At 33.9% G+C, this 18,204-nt stretch overlaps 1 protein-coding gene across 3 annotated transcripts in view; it reads left to right on the top strand.

Annotated features, from left to right (window-relative positions):
• LOC143235473 (nucleoprotein TPR-like) overlaps nt 1-18,204 on the top strand; it is an 83,875-nt gene that overhangs the window by 16,215 nt on the left and 49,456 nt on the right. For all 3 annotated transcript variants that reach the window (XM_076473686.1, XM_076473685.1, XM_076473684.1), the window contains exons 8-12: nt 4,003-4,156; nt 5,615-5,775; nt 6,803-6,881; nt 13,940-14,083; nt 17,375-17,548. In XM_076473686.1, coding sequence (XP_076329801.1) covers nt 4,003-4,156; nt 5,615-5,775; nt 6,803-6,881; nt 13,940-14,083; nt 17,375-17,548 — 712 coding nt within the window. The remainder of the gene's footprint in view (nt 1-4,002; nt 4,157-5,614; nt 5,776-6,802; nt 6,882-13,939; nt 14,084-17,374; nt 17,549-18,204) is intronic.

Genomic DNA, 18,204 nt, shown 5'->3' with positions numbered 1-18,204 from the left:
TCTTTTGGCAGATTTTTTTAAATACCAGATTGATTGGTTGTGTGATGGATGAGTGCATGGAGGGATGGCACTGCTGGTCAACCAGCACATGCACACACCCTGTCATTGCAGCTCATTTTACCCTTGGAGGCCATAGCCATCTGTGATTTTTGGGTTGTACCATCACTGTTTCTCTCTCCATCTTTCTCTAGGAAAACCTTAGGTTCAATCAGACCATAATTCTCTTGTTGAATAGTTGCTGTTTTCCTTTTTAATCCTGGGGACTTTAATGAATATAATCCACTCTGGGGTGGTTCTTGATATTCATGGGAGGAGTTGTTCCTTAGAATGTATGCTCTCGGATCACAACATTTCTCTCTTCAGTATTTTATCTTATACTTATTTTCATGCATTTTTCAATATTTTACTGCCATTGATTTCTCTATCTGCTCCCCTTCACTTATCTCTTGATTTTCTTGGAAGGTTAATAGTGACCAATGGGGCAGTGATTATTTTCCTATTGTTTTGAGGGAGCTTGACTGTAGTAAATGCCATCCAACCATGACTTGGTGGAAGTTGTACCAGGCCAACTTGTTGTATTTCGCCACTTTCTCAGAATTTGATCCTGCAGTTGTCTATCTGCTATCAGTAGTTAACAAAGTGGTAACAGTGACTGATTGTATCATCCAGGCAGCTGCTCATTGTGTTCATAATCACTCAACACATTTTCCATGTTATCTTTGTCCATGGTGCCATGAAGCAAATAAAGCCTCAGAAATGGAACTGTGATACCTTCTGACAGTATCTCTCTCTTTTCTAACCACATTTTTATCAGTGGGGCCCATGCCCATGCTCAGCAGTTTAGGCATGAAAATCAAAAGAAACCTTGGATTAAGTTCACAACTTGCATTTTTTCTACCACCAGTTCCAAAATCATATAGGACAGGGTTCAGAAGGGTCCAATGACCAAGAAATTGCTGATGTACAGAACATTGCCAATACTCTCAGTGAGAGCATTTCTCATGCCTGCAGTACTTCTGCTTCTTCTCCCCACCTTCTTGGCTATGAAATCTTAAGCAGAGCAATCACCTCTTTTCTTTTGGGCTGATTGTCTATAATCACCCCGTTACACTGGTGGATCTCAGACTCACTCTTCACTGGTTGGAACTGATGATATTCACTATGTGATGCTGCACAGTCTCTCTCTCCTGCCTATCTTGCTATTCTTCTGGTTGTTTTTAAACTATTCTTGTAGGAGAATGTTTCCCTGTGCTGGGTGCCAGGCTGCTGTCCTCTCTTTATCTGAGCCTGGGTGGGAAGGATCTCACAATTCCTTCTCATTATCATCTAATTGCTTTTACTGTCTGTCTCTTTAAGGTCTTAGAGAGGATGGTTAATGCTCATCATGTTTGGTTCCTTTACTGAAAAATTCTCCTCTTGCTCACCTAGTGAGGACTTTTTTGACAGTGCTCTACCATGGACCACCTGATTCCACTTGAAATGTTGATCATGAAATTCTTCCTCAAGAGGGAACATTTTTTTTCTGTTCACTTTGATCTTAAGAAGGCTTACAACACTACATAAAGGTACAGCTTTTTGGAGGACCTTCTCTCATTTGGGTTGTGTGGTCCATTTACCCATTATTATTTGGAACATTTTATTGGACAAGTAATTCCAAGTCCATGTTGGTTTGACACTGTCTTGTTATTTTCCACGGGAACATGGAGTCCCTCAGGGATATATCTTGAGTGTCACACTTTTCAGTATCAAGATTAATGTTATCACTACCGAAATTCATCCTATTGTTGCAAATGGGCTCTATATTGATGACTTCCATATTCATGTCAGACGTAAAACATGAAGTTTATTGAGCAGTAGGTTTGGACTGCCCTCAATCACTTGTTGAAGTAGACCATAGCAAATGTGTTCAGCTTTTCTTTCTCTAAAACTGCTTTCATGTGCTTTTGCCACCAATAGGGTATACACCCTGATCCCAAGCCCTGTCTCAGTGATGATGTTCTTCCTGTGGTCCCTGAGGCCAAGTTCTTGGAGCTTATCTTTGACCATAAACTGACATTCATTTGTCACATCAAGCAGCTACGTGTAAAATGCATGAAGAAACTGAACATCATCCATATCCTCCTTTCTTGAACCTCTTGGGGAGAAGATTGATGTTCAGTGCTCGAGATCATTCATGTCCTCATTTGATCGAAACTGGAGCATGGGTTTCTGGTTCTGTCAGGACCTCAGCTTTGAAGATATTGGACAGCTTTTAACATCTTGGGCTTTGACTCTGTATGGGGATTTTCTGCACTTCTCAAGTTTAGAATTTGTACACTGAGTCTCATGAACCTCTTACCCTCTGCCATTTGCAACTTTTTTTACCATATGCCTCTGAACTTATTTTCTTACCACAGCATCCCAGAGTTATGTCTTCCTTCTTAATTAGACTATGCTCTATAAGAAAAAATGTTTTTCCATTCTTTGTTTTAGCCTTCATATCTGGACACAGCTGACTGAATTGGATTTGTTGTTGGATGACATTGCTTATCTTCACTGGTCAACCCATCCCACCATGGCTTATTACCATCACCACCTGTGGCCTTTCTCTGAATCATCTGAAGAAGGCAGATACTCTTGATTAGAAGTAGTGTTTTCTCTTTGCTGAACATTTTTCGAATTGTCCTGTTCTTCCAATTTATGTGGATAGTTCAAAATAAGATGACTCTGTGAACTCTGGCTTGGTAGTTGCTCTTAGGATCCCCTCTACAGTTTCTGTGTTCACTGCTGAGTTGTATGCTGTTTATCATGCCTTGGATCATGTAAAAGCTATATAGTATATTGATTGTACTGTTTTTACTGACTCTCTTAGGTCTCTGCCAGCCTTGGAATCATGTAATGTTTGTTCTTACCCTGTTCTTGTTGGTATTCAATAATGGCTTATTCAATTTTCTTTATCTTCTGTTAGTATTCAGTTTTTCTGGATACCTGGCCATTTGGCATTTGTAGGAATGAGCTTGCTGACACCATGCCTGTCTGTCTGCTCTGGTGCTAACACAGACATGCCTATCCCACATATGATCTGTGGTTCTGTATTAAAAACTCGGTAGTCAACTAGAAGTGAACGACATCATAACAAGCTTGCTGACACCATGTCTGTTTTTCTGCTCTGGTACTAACACAGACATGCCTATCCCACATATGATCTGTGGTTCTGTATTAAAAACTTGGCAGTCAACTAGGAGTGAACAACATCATAACAAGCTTTTCTGGATAAAACCATATGTTGTTCTCTGGCCGTCTTGTTTTCATAAGGATTGGAAGGAGAAAGTTGTCCAAATTATATTTTGGATTGGTCACAGTTTTTTAATTCATTGTTTTCTTTTATCTGGGACTGCCTTACCAATGTGTGGCCCTTGTGTCACTGAAGTCAAAATAGTCCAGTTGCTATTACCATGAGTGGCAGCACCATTTTATAAATACTTTTTCCATGGGTTTACCCCTGACAGTGAACAGTGTTATTAGTGATAGTGACATTGCCAAACTTATTCATGTTTTTAACTCTTTATGAGCCATTAACCTTTTTAATTGTATTTAAATCTTCTATCTGAATTTTGTACATCCTTTCATTTTACCTTGATTTCTTTTCACATTTTATAACAATTTTACTTTTTCCTTTTTTTTACTGATTGTTTAGTGCAGATAGCCTAGTTGCTTTGTGCCAGTAAATGTCAAACAACTAACCAGTCTACTTCTTTTGTGTTTGTATTTGTAAAACAGTGACCAAATTCAATATATTTTTAAAGGCTAAGACTTTTGTGTGTTTTTCTTTTCTAAATTCATTTATATTGTATGCTTGTCATTGGAACCATAATAGTTTCATATCCTTTGTAGTATTTTATATATTGTATTTGCAGTTGTAAGTGTAATAGTTTGACATTCTCTACAGTATTTCATGTTATGTCTTTATGGTTAGATAGTGTACATTTTTGTTTAAATCAGGTTTCTTCTATTGTTCTGTAGAATAACAGATTATAAGCACCAATTGGAAGCTGCACTGTTGGAGCTTGAAGATTTAAAGAAAGATAGGGAACGTCAAGCTCAAATGGTTGAGACAATTGTTCAACAGAGGGACATGTATCGATCCTTAATTGCTCAGTATCAAGGAAAACCCCTGGTGAGTTATTTAGTTTTTTAATGCGTTTCAGTCGTAAGGTTTAGATTTACTTGGATATTTTATGGGGGCAAAGCAATTCCTAGAACTTCATTTAATATTTTCCATCAAATATAATGACAAGAAATACTGTAAATGTGTTTCAATAAACCAAATTGGATCTTGATAGGAAGGTTACTGCATTTTACTTTAAAAAAAAAATTGTTTTGTCATAGAGAAATGACACTTGTCCAGTATTAGGACTAAAAGTGTATCTTGTATGTGTTACGTGGACAGTATTTAACTGTAACTTATGTGTGTTATAAGTTATTGTTGACATTGTTTTTACTGCTTACACTATGATCCATTTATTAGAACTCAAACCATAACTTGTGCATATTATCAACACATGTCAACTCTTTTTCCTCTTCACATTATGATCTGTTTATTGTAATTCAAGCTCTAACTCATGCATGTTGTCAATTCATGTTAATAGCCTGTTTACTGTTCACAGTACGGTCCATTTATTAGAAGTCAAACTATAATTCATGTATGTTATCAATTGTTTGCTTATTGTGCTAATGTGGTTTTCAGTTGACTATAATTATGTTTATGAAAATGTTTCAGTAAACATGGGCTGTACTGTTTAATTTTTTAAGTAATTTGTAAAATATTAATTTCTTTTGATGAATTATTTGGTTTCTTGTTGAGTGAATTAAAGTTGCTTTTTTTGGCGTTCAGTGAATGTTTTTGTGTATAATCCATGAACAGTTTGTGTTAAAAGAGACAAGTGTACTTATTCTATTGTCTGACACTGATTTTAATAGACCCAGTACTTTTGGTTTTGTAGATTAAATCATCTTTATAAAAACTATTAATTCCATTATTTTATGAGTGAAACAAAATGTTATTTTTATTATATTGACATTAAATCTAATAGAGTAAAAGGTGTGGTCTTGTTATTTAGTGGGAAACTGATCAATTAGAACTAACATTAATTTAATAATCTGGTAGAAAAGACTGTCACTGATTTCAATTTTTAAAATATTAATTGTTTCAATTGGCTATCTTTGACAAAATGTATGTGTAAAGTGGTCAAATAATGTGAAGCAGGATAAACAAAGAACTGCATGTGTGAGAAGATGTAAGATTAGAAATAAAACAAAAAAACATTTATTTACACTTGAGGTTATCTTTGGACCAGAACTAGCCTGACGATATGTTGCTCATTAACTCAGTGGAGTCATTGAAAATGCAGTGTTACATGAAGTACTTAAAAAAAAAGTGTTGTTTATGGGTTAATACTAAAATGTTAATCTGAAGTTGTTCATCTGATTTGTTTTTAATGTAAAGAGTTATATTCTGAGTTATGTTTTAAATAAATAGGACTTTAAAAGAGATTTATCTAGACAATAAAACAGCTGAATTAATGTTTTCAAATGAACTGTTTAGTAAACAGTATTTTGTTCTTTCTCCCCGTAGCCTCTTATAAAAAGTCCGAAAGAAAAGCAAACTCCAACACAAGGTGGAGCTACCCTCATATCACATGAAGAGGATATAAAGTTGGTGGAGGTGAAAGCTGAACTGAAAAGGCTTCAAGAAGATTATGAGAATTACAGAAAAGAAAAATCAGAAACTCTCAGGTTGGAAACCTTTAGTCATACAAGTAGTTTAGTCTTTCTTCATTTTTTTATTATTAGTTTATTGTACTACTAGAGAGTACTAGTACAAGATTATTTCATGAACTAGAGATGCTTAAAAGATTCTCACTTCAAAGTAAATGTCACTGAATTTTAATATGTTTGGCAATTTATGAGTTTTGCTTTATAATGAGCTGGTTAATTCAAGAGAATAATAATTGATATTATATGGTATTAATATAAATAATTAATATAGTATTAAAACTCCACAACCCCAATTCTGATGTATTTTGTTTCACACCAAATTGATGAAAAATTAAACTTTACCATTTTAGTAATCCAGTTCCATACAGCAACAGGTAAATAGCATTTCAATTTTGCAACTTCTGTTACATCTTAACTGTTTTGAACAATTCTAGTGTTAGACTGGATGTAGTAGATGTGTTGTGGTTGATATGTTATTGTTTACTCTTCATTACTTTTACTTATAAGTTCTCATAAATAGTATTACAATAATTTCTTATATAATCAAATAACATTCTCAAGAAACATGCCAAAGAGATGGCCATGCTTTTTGTAATTAGCTGATGATTGTGTATAACAAGATCACTATATATCAAGCTGTTCTTTATTATGTACATTATTTGGTAAGTAATATATTTGTTTTTGGAAACAGTTGTATTTTATACTCATAAGATATCATCCAATGCCATTTTCTTAGCAATTGGAGCAAATTATTTCCAAAAGAGATAACTGTTTATATTTAAAGCTTTAGATGTTTGATCTAAACTTGTTTAGCCTGTTTACTGAAGAAGTATTCATCCAAATGAACAACAGTTGAAACTTAAAGGTTTTAGGAGCTGTGTGGTATAAACTTTCATCACATATATATTGAGTAAGTCATCCCAAATTGAATGACTACTTCATATTTAAAGTTATAGAAGATTTGTGTAACTTAACACACTAATTGTAACATTTTTTTATTATTTAATGAAAGATTTGTTTACCTGTTGTCATTTTTTGTGAACAGATTTGTCAATGAGCAGCTTAATAAATTTCGTGAAGAAAACTCGGACATGAGGGTGAAGAATACAAAGTTGACATCTCAGGTCTGAAACCTTTGTCATTTTGTATATTTGTTAACTGCCTTTTTTCAGAAGATTTACAGATTAGGAAGCAACAGGTTTAACAGCATGGCTGTCATATCTAATGAAAGTTTATTTTTGTTCAATGATTGTAAAATCCTCTATATAAAGTGCAGAATGTAATAGAAAGAAGCATGTTTGTTATGCAGATTTGAGTGTAGGAAAGTGTTGTATTACATTTACTTGTAAACCATCTACACACACTTGCAACTAACATTATGTCAAAAACTGTTTTTTTGAGTAGCAGTAGTGAAGTGCATGCACACACACACACACCCATAAATATATATAATCATGTAAAAAAGATAGGACACCCTATGAAAGCCTGTGTATTGTTGTAACATTTTTGGATATATAGATATTTAATCTCAATTTTAACAATACTGAGAGATTATAGGAATATAACTAAACAATTAACACTGAAGAAAAGACTTTTCAAGATCTTCTGTAAATGTCATGCTACAAAAATGCATATTTGAACTGAGGAAGAAGTTAGGACACCCTACCCTCTAATAGCTAGTGTTGCCCACTTTAGCTGAAATAACTGCAGTGAGATGCTTCTTGTAGCCATCTACCAGTCTCTGACATAGGTCTGAAGGAAGTTTGCCCACTCCTCAATGCAGAATTCTGTCAGCTGTGAGATGTTTGAGGGGTTTCTTATATGTACAGCCCGTTTCAAATCACCCCACAGCATCTCAGTGGGATTAAGATCTGGGCTTTGACTTGGCCATTCCAGGACATTCCATTTCTTAGTTTTCAGCCAGTCCTTGGTGGATTTACTATGTTTTGGGTCATTGTCGTGTTGCAGGGTCCAGTTCTGCTTCAGCTTTAATTTTTTTACAGATGGTCTCACATGATCCTCAAGTACCCTCTGATACACAGTAGAATTCATGGTGGATTCTATGATTGTGAGCTGTCCAGGTCCTGCTGCAGCAAAGCAGCCCCAAAGCATGATACTTCCACCTCCATGCTTCACAGTTGGTATGAGGTTCTTTTCCTGGATTGCTGTATTTGGTTTATGCCAAACATGTCCTCTGTTCTGGTGTCCAAATAATTCAATTTTGGACTTATCTGTCCAAAGAACATTATTCCAGAAGTCCTGGTCTTTGTCTACATTTTCTCTGGCAAACTTCAGTCTGGCCTTGATGTTTCTCTTAGAGAGCAAAGGTTTCCTCCTTGCACACCTCCCATGCAAGTTAAACTTGTGCAGTCTCTTTCTGATTGTAGAGGCATGCACTTTCACATCAACAGTAGCCAGAACTTGCTGTAGGTCCCGTGATGACATGTTAGGGTTTTTGGAGACCTCTTTTAGCATCTTGCAGTCTGCTCTCAGGGTGAACTTGCTTGGACGACCAGACCTGGGCATGTTGGCAGTTGTTTTTAAAGCCCTCCACTTGTTGACTATTTTCCGGACAGTGGAATGGCTGATTTCAAACTCTTTTGAGATCTTTTTAAACCTCTTACCAGACTCATAAGCTGCTACAATTTGCCTTTCTGAAGGCCTCAGACAGCTCTTTTGCTTTCTCACCATGGTGCTCACTCTCATTTCAACAGTCAGGAGCACACCAAACTAAATGTCTGAGGTTTAAATAGGGCAAGCCTCATTCATAATGCTGAGTAACGATCTTCTAATCACGTGCACCTGGTGTGAAACACCTGTGTGTGAGTTGAGCCATTTTATGTGGGTATAAATGTTGGGGTGTCCTAACTTTTTCCTCAGTTCGAATATGCATTTTTGTAGCATGACATTTACAGAAGATCTTGAAAAGTCTTTTCTTCAGTTTTAATTGTTTAGTTATATTCCAATAGTCTCTCAGTATTGTTAAAATTGAGATCAAATATCTATATATCCAAAACTGTTACAAAAATACACAGGCTTTCACAGGGTATCCTAACTCTTTCACATGACTGTATGTGCGTGGGTGTGCTGGGCTAAGGATTCTTCTATAATAGGTGTCAGTGATTTGTTGATGATAAATTCAAACAATAAACAAATAACATACACTCTGCTTGCTTTAAAATAATATGTATGTACTAAAAACAAGTTGAAACTTGTATACAAAAAACTCTTCACTATGGAGATTATAGTCATATTTTAAATGCTATACAGTTTTCTTGTGTCAAAAGTCTGCTTAGGATTATTCAATTGCTTTAGAATTAAGTTGACAAGCCACATTATTTTTTTCTCTTTTTTTGTTGCAATATTATCAGTATATAATTATGCTGTTGCTGAGTTATTGCTATTGTATACTCAGTTTTCAATAATCGTATGCTTTTTCGTCAAAGTCCACATAGATTGGACTTTAGAACACCATTTGACAAGATAAATTATTTTCTTTATTTCTTTCAAATTGTTGACTGCACTCTAAAATATATTAACTGCCAGGCCTTTCACTTCTATGATGGTTAATTTTACGTTTTCCAACTTTCTTTAACTGAACATCTCTTTTTTTTTTTATGACTGTACTCTTACTCTGTTTGCTGATATTCATGAAGTTGCAGCTATTTATAAATCTGTTACAGAGAACTTCTGGAAATTTCAACAGCCATGACATCAGTGTATCACACAAAAAATAAATAAATTAGTAATACTGCACTGAACATTCATTTATTTCTGACACATTAGTTATTGTTAGCAATTTTTATACAAAGTTGCATAAGGGCTATCTTAAAAGTATCATGATACATATTTGCCAAAAACTAATTGCCAGTAAGTTGTTCCTGATGGCAGTTATTCGTTAAAATTGTTCAAGTCACTTGTCATCATCAAGGTGGTTGAAAATTTGATTGGATGGTTTCTTTTCCTCAGAAGACATGTTGCTGAATATTTTCTGCATTTTAGATTTTTCATTGTATATCTTTTTTCTCTTTGTTTTACTTTACCTGATATACATTGTAATACAATGTACTCTTTGCAAAATAACTATCATCATTAGATATGGTAGTAATGTTTCTACTGGTTGTAGCAGCAATATAACAAGGGAAACTTGCTATAAACAGCAACTAACAACATTATCAAAATCTGATTGAGTATTTATTTAGTTGAACTACCTGTTTGTTTGTTTGAGTTGAAGCATTATTATTTGACCCCTAGGTGTGGATTTCTGTATGTGGTGAGGGGACCTACCATAGGAGGTAAACTGAAAGAACAGAACCATGTATGATGACCTGTGAAGGGGAGGAGAAGATCCTGGTGGTTGAGAATTTCAACTTTAACACACCACTTTGGTCTTGAATTCCTGTAGACGGGCAGCCTTGGGGCAGCCCCACCAGGGTCAGTCGGCTGGTCCATGTGGGCTAGGGTCATCTGAGTACCAGTGTTGGATGTTCTCATTAGATGTTGTGGACATTGTGTCTGATGCTGGTGTTTGGGTATAGTGTTCATGAAACCTTGGCATTGCTGCAATATCCTTGTTTGGCATTGTCATGTGTCCCCTCCAAGAGCATAACGGGATGGGTGGGGTTAGTTGGCACCGATATATTTTTTCCACACTATGAATCCCCAAAATCAAAATAAAATGGTGAAAAACTGACCATAGGTAAATTACTGCATCTTGAAGTTTTTGAACAGTAATCTTCAACTTCTTCAACACTTGTCCCTCATTTTCTGATATCACATTCTTTATCAGACAAATCTTTAGGGCAAATGTCTCACGTTTTTATTCAGAAGGGATTAGAGGGGCTTGCTGGCTCTTTTGAGTTAGTCAAAAAGCTATGTTCTGGGGACATCTTGGTGGAAACATCCACTCCAAAACACAGTGAACTCCTCTTGTATTTAAAGGTCGTTGGGGATATATCCATTGAGGTTATACAGATGCTACTTTGAATTTGTCACAAGAAGTTATTGTTAAAAGGGATTGGAAGAAAATCCTTGAGTCAGGGATCTTATCTGGTTTTTCCACCCAATGAGTTTCTGCAGTGAGATGTATCTCCTCTCAAAGAGATGGAATTATGATGCCAACCAATGTCCTAATTTTGATGTTTTCATCACTATGCCCACCTGCCACCATCCAGGCAGATTATCTAAATTGCAAAGTATGGCCATATATTCTGTACCCTCTCAGCTGTTTCTAATATCAGCAATTCAGCCACTCAAGGACATTTTATGATGCCTGTGAGTGCAAAATGTACCCTCTTTGTATTAATTGTAGTGGCTCTCACTCATCTTAATTTTGTTCATGCCCTAGGTGGGTGGAGGAGAAAGAAGCACAGTGTTTGAAAATGGTTCACAACATTTCGTACCTTGAAGCTCGAAAGTTACTGTCCACCACTCCATCTCAGATTTATGCTGTTGCACTCCATTCCATTGCTACATTGGGAGTGTAGAGAGATTTCATGATGCCTCCGACAGCTGTTTTCAGACCACGTGAAAAGTCTTTTGCCCTCTGTGGACCCTGATGCTCAAATTGAACAGTTTTTGTCTTTTTTTAATCCTGGTGGACTTTGTTGGACCTTATCCTCTCTGGGATGGGTGGGGTCTATCTGTAGAACAAATGCCCTCAGATCAGAACCTTTCTCTCTTCATTACTGATGATTATACTTATTTTCATGCACCTAGTCAGTCTTTTATTGCTATTGATCTTTCTGTCTGCTTCCTTTCACTTTTCTCTCATTTTTCATGGAGAGTTGACAGTGATTCATGAGGCAATGATCATTTTCCTATCATTCTGAGAGAGATTGACCGTGGTTGATGCCACCCAACATGTGTGCCATGGTGGAAACTGGATCATGCCATGTAGCCCTTTTCACTGCTCTGTAAGCCATCAATAGACAACTGTGTGGCAGCAGTAACTGATTGTATTGTCCAAGCAGCTGTTGGACAGCTGATATTTTTAATGTCAGAAAATATTAACCCTTTCTCACTTAGAATAGTTGACAGTACATGTTATAACTTTCACAGAAGTATATTGAAAACTGAACTGCTTTGTTATGAATGTATATTGATAAACTTGGCATCAAAATGTAGTTAAAAATCAAATTTTGATATTGTTTAAGTTTTAAGTTCTTAATTTTATAAAGAAATATATTAAAAAATCTCAATCTCTTTTAGTATAAAAACTGTGTCATTTGCTTTCTGGATCTTTTTTCTGCTCTTATTCATTTACCTGTCCTCATAGAAGTATGGAATTTAATGTGAATTGGTTATATATATATGTTATACAAATATATATTTCACTCAGCCTTCAATCTTATTTGTTTACAAAGCCATAAGCTATGAAATCAGACTCACCTTCCATATTCTCTCTTTCACAAATTATCAGTCATCCTTTTTTGTTATTTTATTCTATACTATCTATAACCAGTAAAAAAAGTTTTAATCTATCAAATGAATTATTAATATTACATTGTTTTTTTAGAGGTGGTTGTTCAGTTTGAAATTTATTCCTGTGGGAATCATATCAGCTAACATATGTGAATTTTTTAAAGGCACATTTTTCACAATGGAAAATAATAACAATAAAAATTCTTTACAAGGTATTTTTGTGATAAGCTCATGCTTTACATAATCCCACACAGTAACATGAGGTACACATTAACTGAATGATATTCAACTTGTGTAGCAGGATTATTAGTTAACCTCTGTTTTAAAATTAATAAAGCAGTAAAGTTAAGCATAAATTAATATACTACATGTGTTAAGTTATTTAGGATAAACAGTTGTGATTTTCTGTTAAAATTTGCAGTTATTTTAGAAGTAAAAAATAAATTTAAATTTATTTCCTTATCTTATATGATGTTTATAGTAAAGAAATTAATATTTATCTATTATTTTATATAAGTTTTTTCTTAAAAAATGTTTGATATTTGTTTTGGAGGCTTTAGAAGTTTGAACTTTTGAGATGATGAAAATTATTTTTAATCTTAACATGAAAAACACTTTGAACTTGGAGTAGTTAACCCTTTGATTCCACATATTTATAGGTGATAATTTTAGTAAAAATACTTATTAAAAATTCTGATTTTTTACCTGCAAAGGACATCAAATTTTTATTGAAAGCATACTAAATTTTATGAAGTTACCCTAAGTACTTTCAGAATTATAATGTATATTTTCATGGTTACACAGTAATTATAATGTTATATAAAATACATGAATCAGTTGTAATATTTAAACACTTGTTTGGAATGTGTAATGAATGCTGTTGAGTTGGAAGCTGTTTGCTTTATGGTAATCTGCAGGGGATATTTTAGAAAATGGCCATGAATTGGTATTTTAATCTTAGAATTTCTACTGATACACCAAAACTATTGTTAGTTATGGATCTCTAACAACATTCAATTCATACACAAAACAATGTAACCCAGAATATCATCATTGATCTACTAATTGCACCTATATATACTAATATGTTTTAAATGGAAATTGAAGATTTAACTCAATTGTTTTGGTCATTTGTTTACATGCAGAATGTTTTAACAGGCAGAAACATACAAGTGCTTGTTTTGTTGCAATATGTAGACTCCACTGGTAGTGAAAGGTTTGAAAACAGTTTGTGTAATTTAAGGGTTAAAATAAGATTGCACACTAACTGACCATGCTTAGGGTGGCTCACTCACAGTGTGTAGGATTGAATCCAGGCTCTAAACATGCTTCTTCCTTCATCTATAGACATTTTATAACATGACAGTCATTTCCTAATTTAGTTTGTGATGAGTGGCCCAACTGTCATTGGTGGATGCTTTCCTCCTTGTTGATAGTTCAAAATTAGAGATAGAGCAGATAGCTTCAGGAGCTTTATTATTAACAAAGAACAGTAAATTTATAATACAAACAGTTATTGCTTCATACATCAGTGCTTTATATAATTTAAGAAAGACATTTCAATAAAGACATCAACTAGTATTTAATAAATTTCATTGTAATTTTATTGTTTAAATATTGTGTCTTTAGCTGATACAGAAAAATTAATGGATCAGCTGCTTTAATTTGCACATCACTTCAAACATTAATTATCAATACCACATAGTTGATTCCTTAATATATATATATTTAAGTGTTAATTGTTGAAATTTCTTAACAGTTGGAATATCTACAAGAGAGATTTGACCTAGTACATAGTAACATGGAAAACTTTAAGAGAGAATCATCAATCCTTCGTGAAAAACATCAGAAACTTAGTAGCAGCATTACAGCCCATGAACAAACCATTAGGACTTTAAGAGAGGTATTTTTTAGTTTTATAATTGTTTCTAGTTTTTATTCATTTGTGAGTGAACATTCTCTGCTCATATGTAAGTGTACATTCAGTAATACTTTGTTATTTGTGTTTTAAAAATCCGTAGTTTTTTTGTTTGTTATTGAATAGTAATTTTTTGGCTTGTAGGTAAACAGTTTCTAATACTTTATTGTTTTTAGATGACCAATCTTCACACTTTATGTATTTGCAGACAAATAACTATGGTTTTTATTGTTTGTACATGAATAATATTTAGTTCCTTCTTATTTGTGGGTGAACAAGCTGTAGTTGTTGTGTGTCTATGGTTAATCTTGTGATGTGTTTTCAATTATAATCAAATCTCTGAATTATGGATAATAAAGTTAGCCTTGAAAATTTAAATTTAATATTTAATGAGCAAGTGCCACAGGTGAAAATCGTTATATCATAAAATTACTGTGAAACAGGAAGTGTATTGTTTGTTGGATTTGGTTTGAATTTCATTTAAAGCTACTTGAGGGTATCTGTGCCAGGAGGGTGTAATCTGTATACATTGTTTGCATCTTTTCATACATGAAAATATTCTATACTTGTATCATAAGGCTACCATGAAACAGAAAACTCTATACTTACACTGTTCATGTATTCTCACACATGAAATATAGTTGTACCATAAGGGGACCATGAAACAGAAAAATCACACTTTTGTTATACATGGAATATACTTATGAGGTTACAAAGGAATGTGACAAAGTCTGTTATTGGTATATCTTAAAGCTGTGGTCAAACATGAAATATTTATATCAGGTTGTTGCATATGAAATATTGGATTTTCATATGTAAATTTGAAACTTGATTTTTAGTGGCTGAAAGAGAAGTAATGTTGTAAGGTTGTCAGAGTAATATAATATATAGTTTGGTTCATTTCAAGCTCACTTTAGTTTTATTATTTCAGAAACTAAAGCGTATTTATATTGATTTTTGTTGTCTGTAAAGTTGATATTCTTGTAATTTTCTTGTACGACTTCAAGCTTGATCAAAATGTGGCAACAGCAGCTTGTAACAGCAATCATGCATTTGGTGATGGTACAGCTAATGAGCACACAGCACAGCATTAGTTTAGGAGATTTCTCCCTGGTTACACAAGCCTTGGGGCTGCCTTCAGACAGCCAATAATGAGGGAGAATTGAAGGCCTTAGTTGAATCAAATACCTTCCAAATTGTGAGAGAGCTTGTTAACAAACTTAATGTTCATTATTCAATAGTATCCTGACATTTTTAAGCAATTGCTAAGTGAAAAAACTCAATAAATGGTTACCTCATGAACTGACTGAAAACCATCGAACAAGACAATTTGAAATTAGTTCCTCACTCTTTACTCCCAGCAAAAACAACCATTTTCTCTGTAGAATTGTCACCTGTGATAAAAAATGTGAATTTTTTGTGACAATTGGTTACAATCTGGATAGTGGCTTGATTATAAGCAGATACCAAAACGTGCTAAAATCAGCTCTTTGTCCTAAGAAGCTTATGGTCAGTGTTTGATGGCTGTTAGCTGTGTGTGATTTATTATTCTTTCTTAAACCCAAAAGAAATAATCACAGCAAGGAAAAATTGTTGCAAACTTGAAATTATGCATTAACCTGTTCAGTGCCGTAGGTGAGGTAACTTGTCCAAGCCGATCGGTAACACAGTGCCACGGATGAGTTAATTCCTTCTCAATAATACCTAACTTCAACACTAGATGTCAGCACCATACACACATTTGACCTATTTACAAATTGTTTCACTTTTGATCCAAAATGGTGTCACAAGAAAAGTTACAAAATGAAGAAGCATTAGAGTTCTATTGTAGCAGCTGAAATACTTGGCAGTCAACCGGTTAAAAGTTGTCACAAAAACATCCAGCAATAATCAAGCTCAGTGGATCCATACTGTTTCATGACAATGTTTGACCTCATCTCTCATGTGTTACTGTTCAAAAACTAAATGAACTTCAGTATGAAATTTTACCTCATCCACCATATAAATGAGATCTTTTCCCTAAATATTATCATTTTTTAAACATTTGGACATTTTTTAAAGGAAAAAACATTTGCAAATCAAAGATTAGTTGAAAGTGCCTTTGAACACATTGCATCAAAGGACATCCAGTTCTTTAAGGATGCCATTTGTAAACTTACAATTCATTGGCAGAAGTGTATTGAGTCTAAAGGATTTTATTTTGATTAAATAAATTAAACAACAAAAAGACGTGCTTGTTTCACATTTTCTTTTAAAAATTCGACATTTCATATGCAACACCCTGATATAAAATTTTGAGTCATGTTGCTTGCTTATTTAGTAAACTTATTTTCTGTGCAGATAGTCCTAATGTAGCCTTGTGTGAAATTCAAAAACAAAACAAACTTAGTTTTAGTCATGGAAATGTGTGATACTATTTTGATCATATAGAATGATATTGTTAAACATACAGTTTTTACAAACACTGATATGGTTTTGGAAATTGGAAACAGTTTAAGGGGAAACTGAAGTTTAATTCATTTAAGGGGAAAGAAAATTAGTTATTTGGATAGTCAGGAGAGTGGAGCAAGTTAATACAGAGATCTGGAGAATAGAAAGAGTTAGTATAGTTACATGAATAATGATGGTCAATAAATCTAGGGAATAAAATTAAATGATATGGAAGTGATATAGTTATCTGGAAAATAGGAAGATTTAATGTAGATATTGGGGCATATAGAAAGATAATAAAATAATGGGCTTAAATATGGATTACAGTAAAACCATTAAGTAGATATGTCCTGAAACTTAGATAATAATAATAAAACAGTTAAGTAGGTCTGGCATGAAAGTTGGTTCATAATAATAAATTAAGCTAATTAGGTCTGGCTGGAAAGTTATATCATAGTAATAAAACAGGTATGTTTGGCCAGAAACTTGGATCATAATGATAAAACAGCTTGGTAGGTCTGGCCAGAAAGTTTGATCACAGTAATAAAACAGTTAAATATGTATGGCCTGAAAATTGTATCATGATAGTAAAATGTTCAAGTAGGTCTGGCTGGAAAGTTGTGTCATAATGATGATGTAACTGATAAGGATTATTTAAAACTTTTACTTTATCGACAGAAGAGAATAGAAATATTACCATGTTAATGAAGTATGAAACTGAGGTTATATGATCTCTTTTCCTGTAAAATAGATACATTTTAATACATAAATATTTAAAACCTTTTTATACAAGGAAATGTTTCGTGTATAGTAGGTGTTGATTGATTATATCTCTTAAATTTTTAGGAGGTGATGAATACACAGGAGAAATTAGCAAAGGCAGAAGCAGTAACAGAACATGTACGCTCAGAAAGAGATCATCTGAAAATTGCTGAGGCTCGGCTTCGTCATGAAAACGAAGCTCTTCATGTCACACAGATCTCTCAATCACGTATTGACGCAAATCTCCAATCTGTCCAGGTAACGTTTTTTAAACTGTAATGATAACAGTGCAACTTTCACTTCTGAGCAGATTTTTCTTATTAGTTACTATCACACACACATACTGTTTACTTCATATGATGCAAACTTGCAGTTTGTTCACATAATATAGTCTTGTAAACTCAGTGATGACGAGAAACCCACTTGTTGAGAAAATTTTTGCATATAAAGTCTTGTAAACTGAAATCATAACAGCTGTAGCTTTCATATCTGAAGATTTTTTTTCACTGGTTCTTAGCACCCATGTTATGAATGTATGATTGGAATGTAGATTTAAAAATTTTGAGTGGATACTTTGAGTATTTGAAGCTGTAATAGTTGTTTATAGAACTTAATATATTGTTAATAATTCAGGGAGCTACAAATCTTTGTCATATTGTGATTCTGATAATTACTGTTGAACTTGTTTTGATTACTTTATATATGAAAGAACTTTACCTTTTTCTTATCACAATAATCCATTAATGCATCATGGTGTATTGCATACAATCCCACCAGTAGTTCAGGATGAACTACGCCACTTTCACGACAGTGAGACATCATGGCATATTACATATTATCCCATCAGTAGTTCATGATGGATAATGTTTAGAATCTGCTCTGACCAACATATAGTCTGAACCAGAACATAAAAT

This window comes from Tachypleus tridentatus, chromosome 12, assembly GCF_004210375.1.
Source record: "Tachypleus tridentatus isolate NWPU-2018 chromosome 12, ASM421037v1, whole genome shotgun sequence".
In the NCBI taxonomy this organism is placed as follows: domain Eukaryota; kingdom Metazoa; phylum Arthropoda; class Merostomata; order Xiphosura; family Limulidae; genus Tachypleus; species Tachypleus tridentatus.
This window is presented reverse-complemented; position numbering and strand designations above follow the sequence as displayed.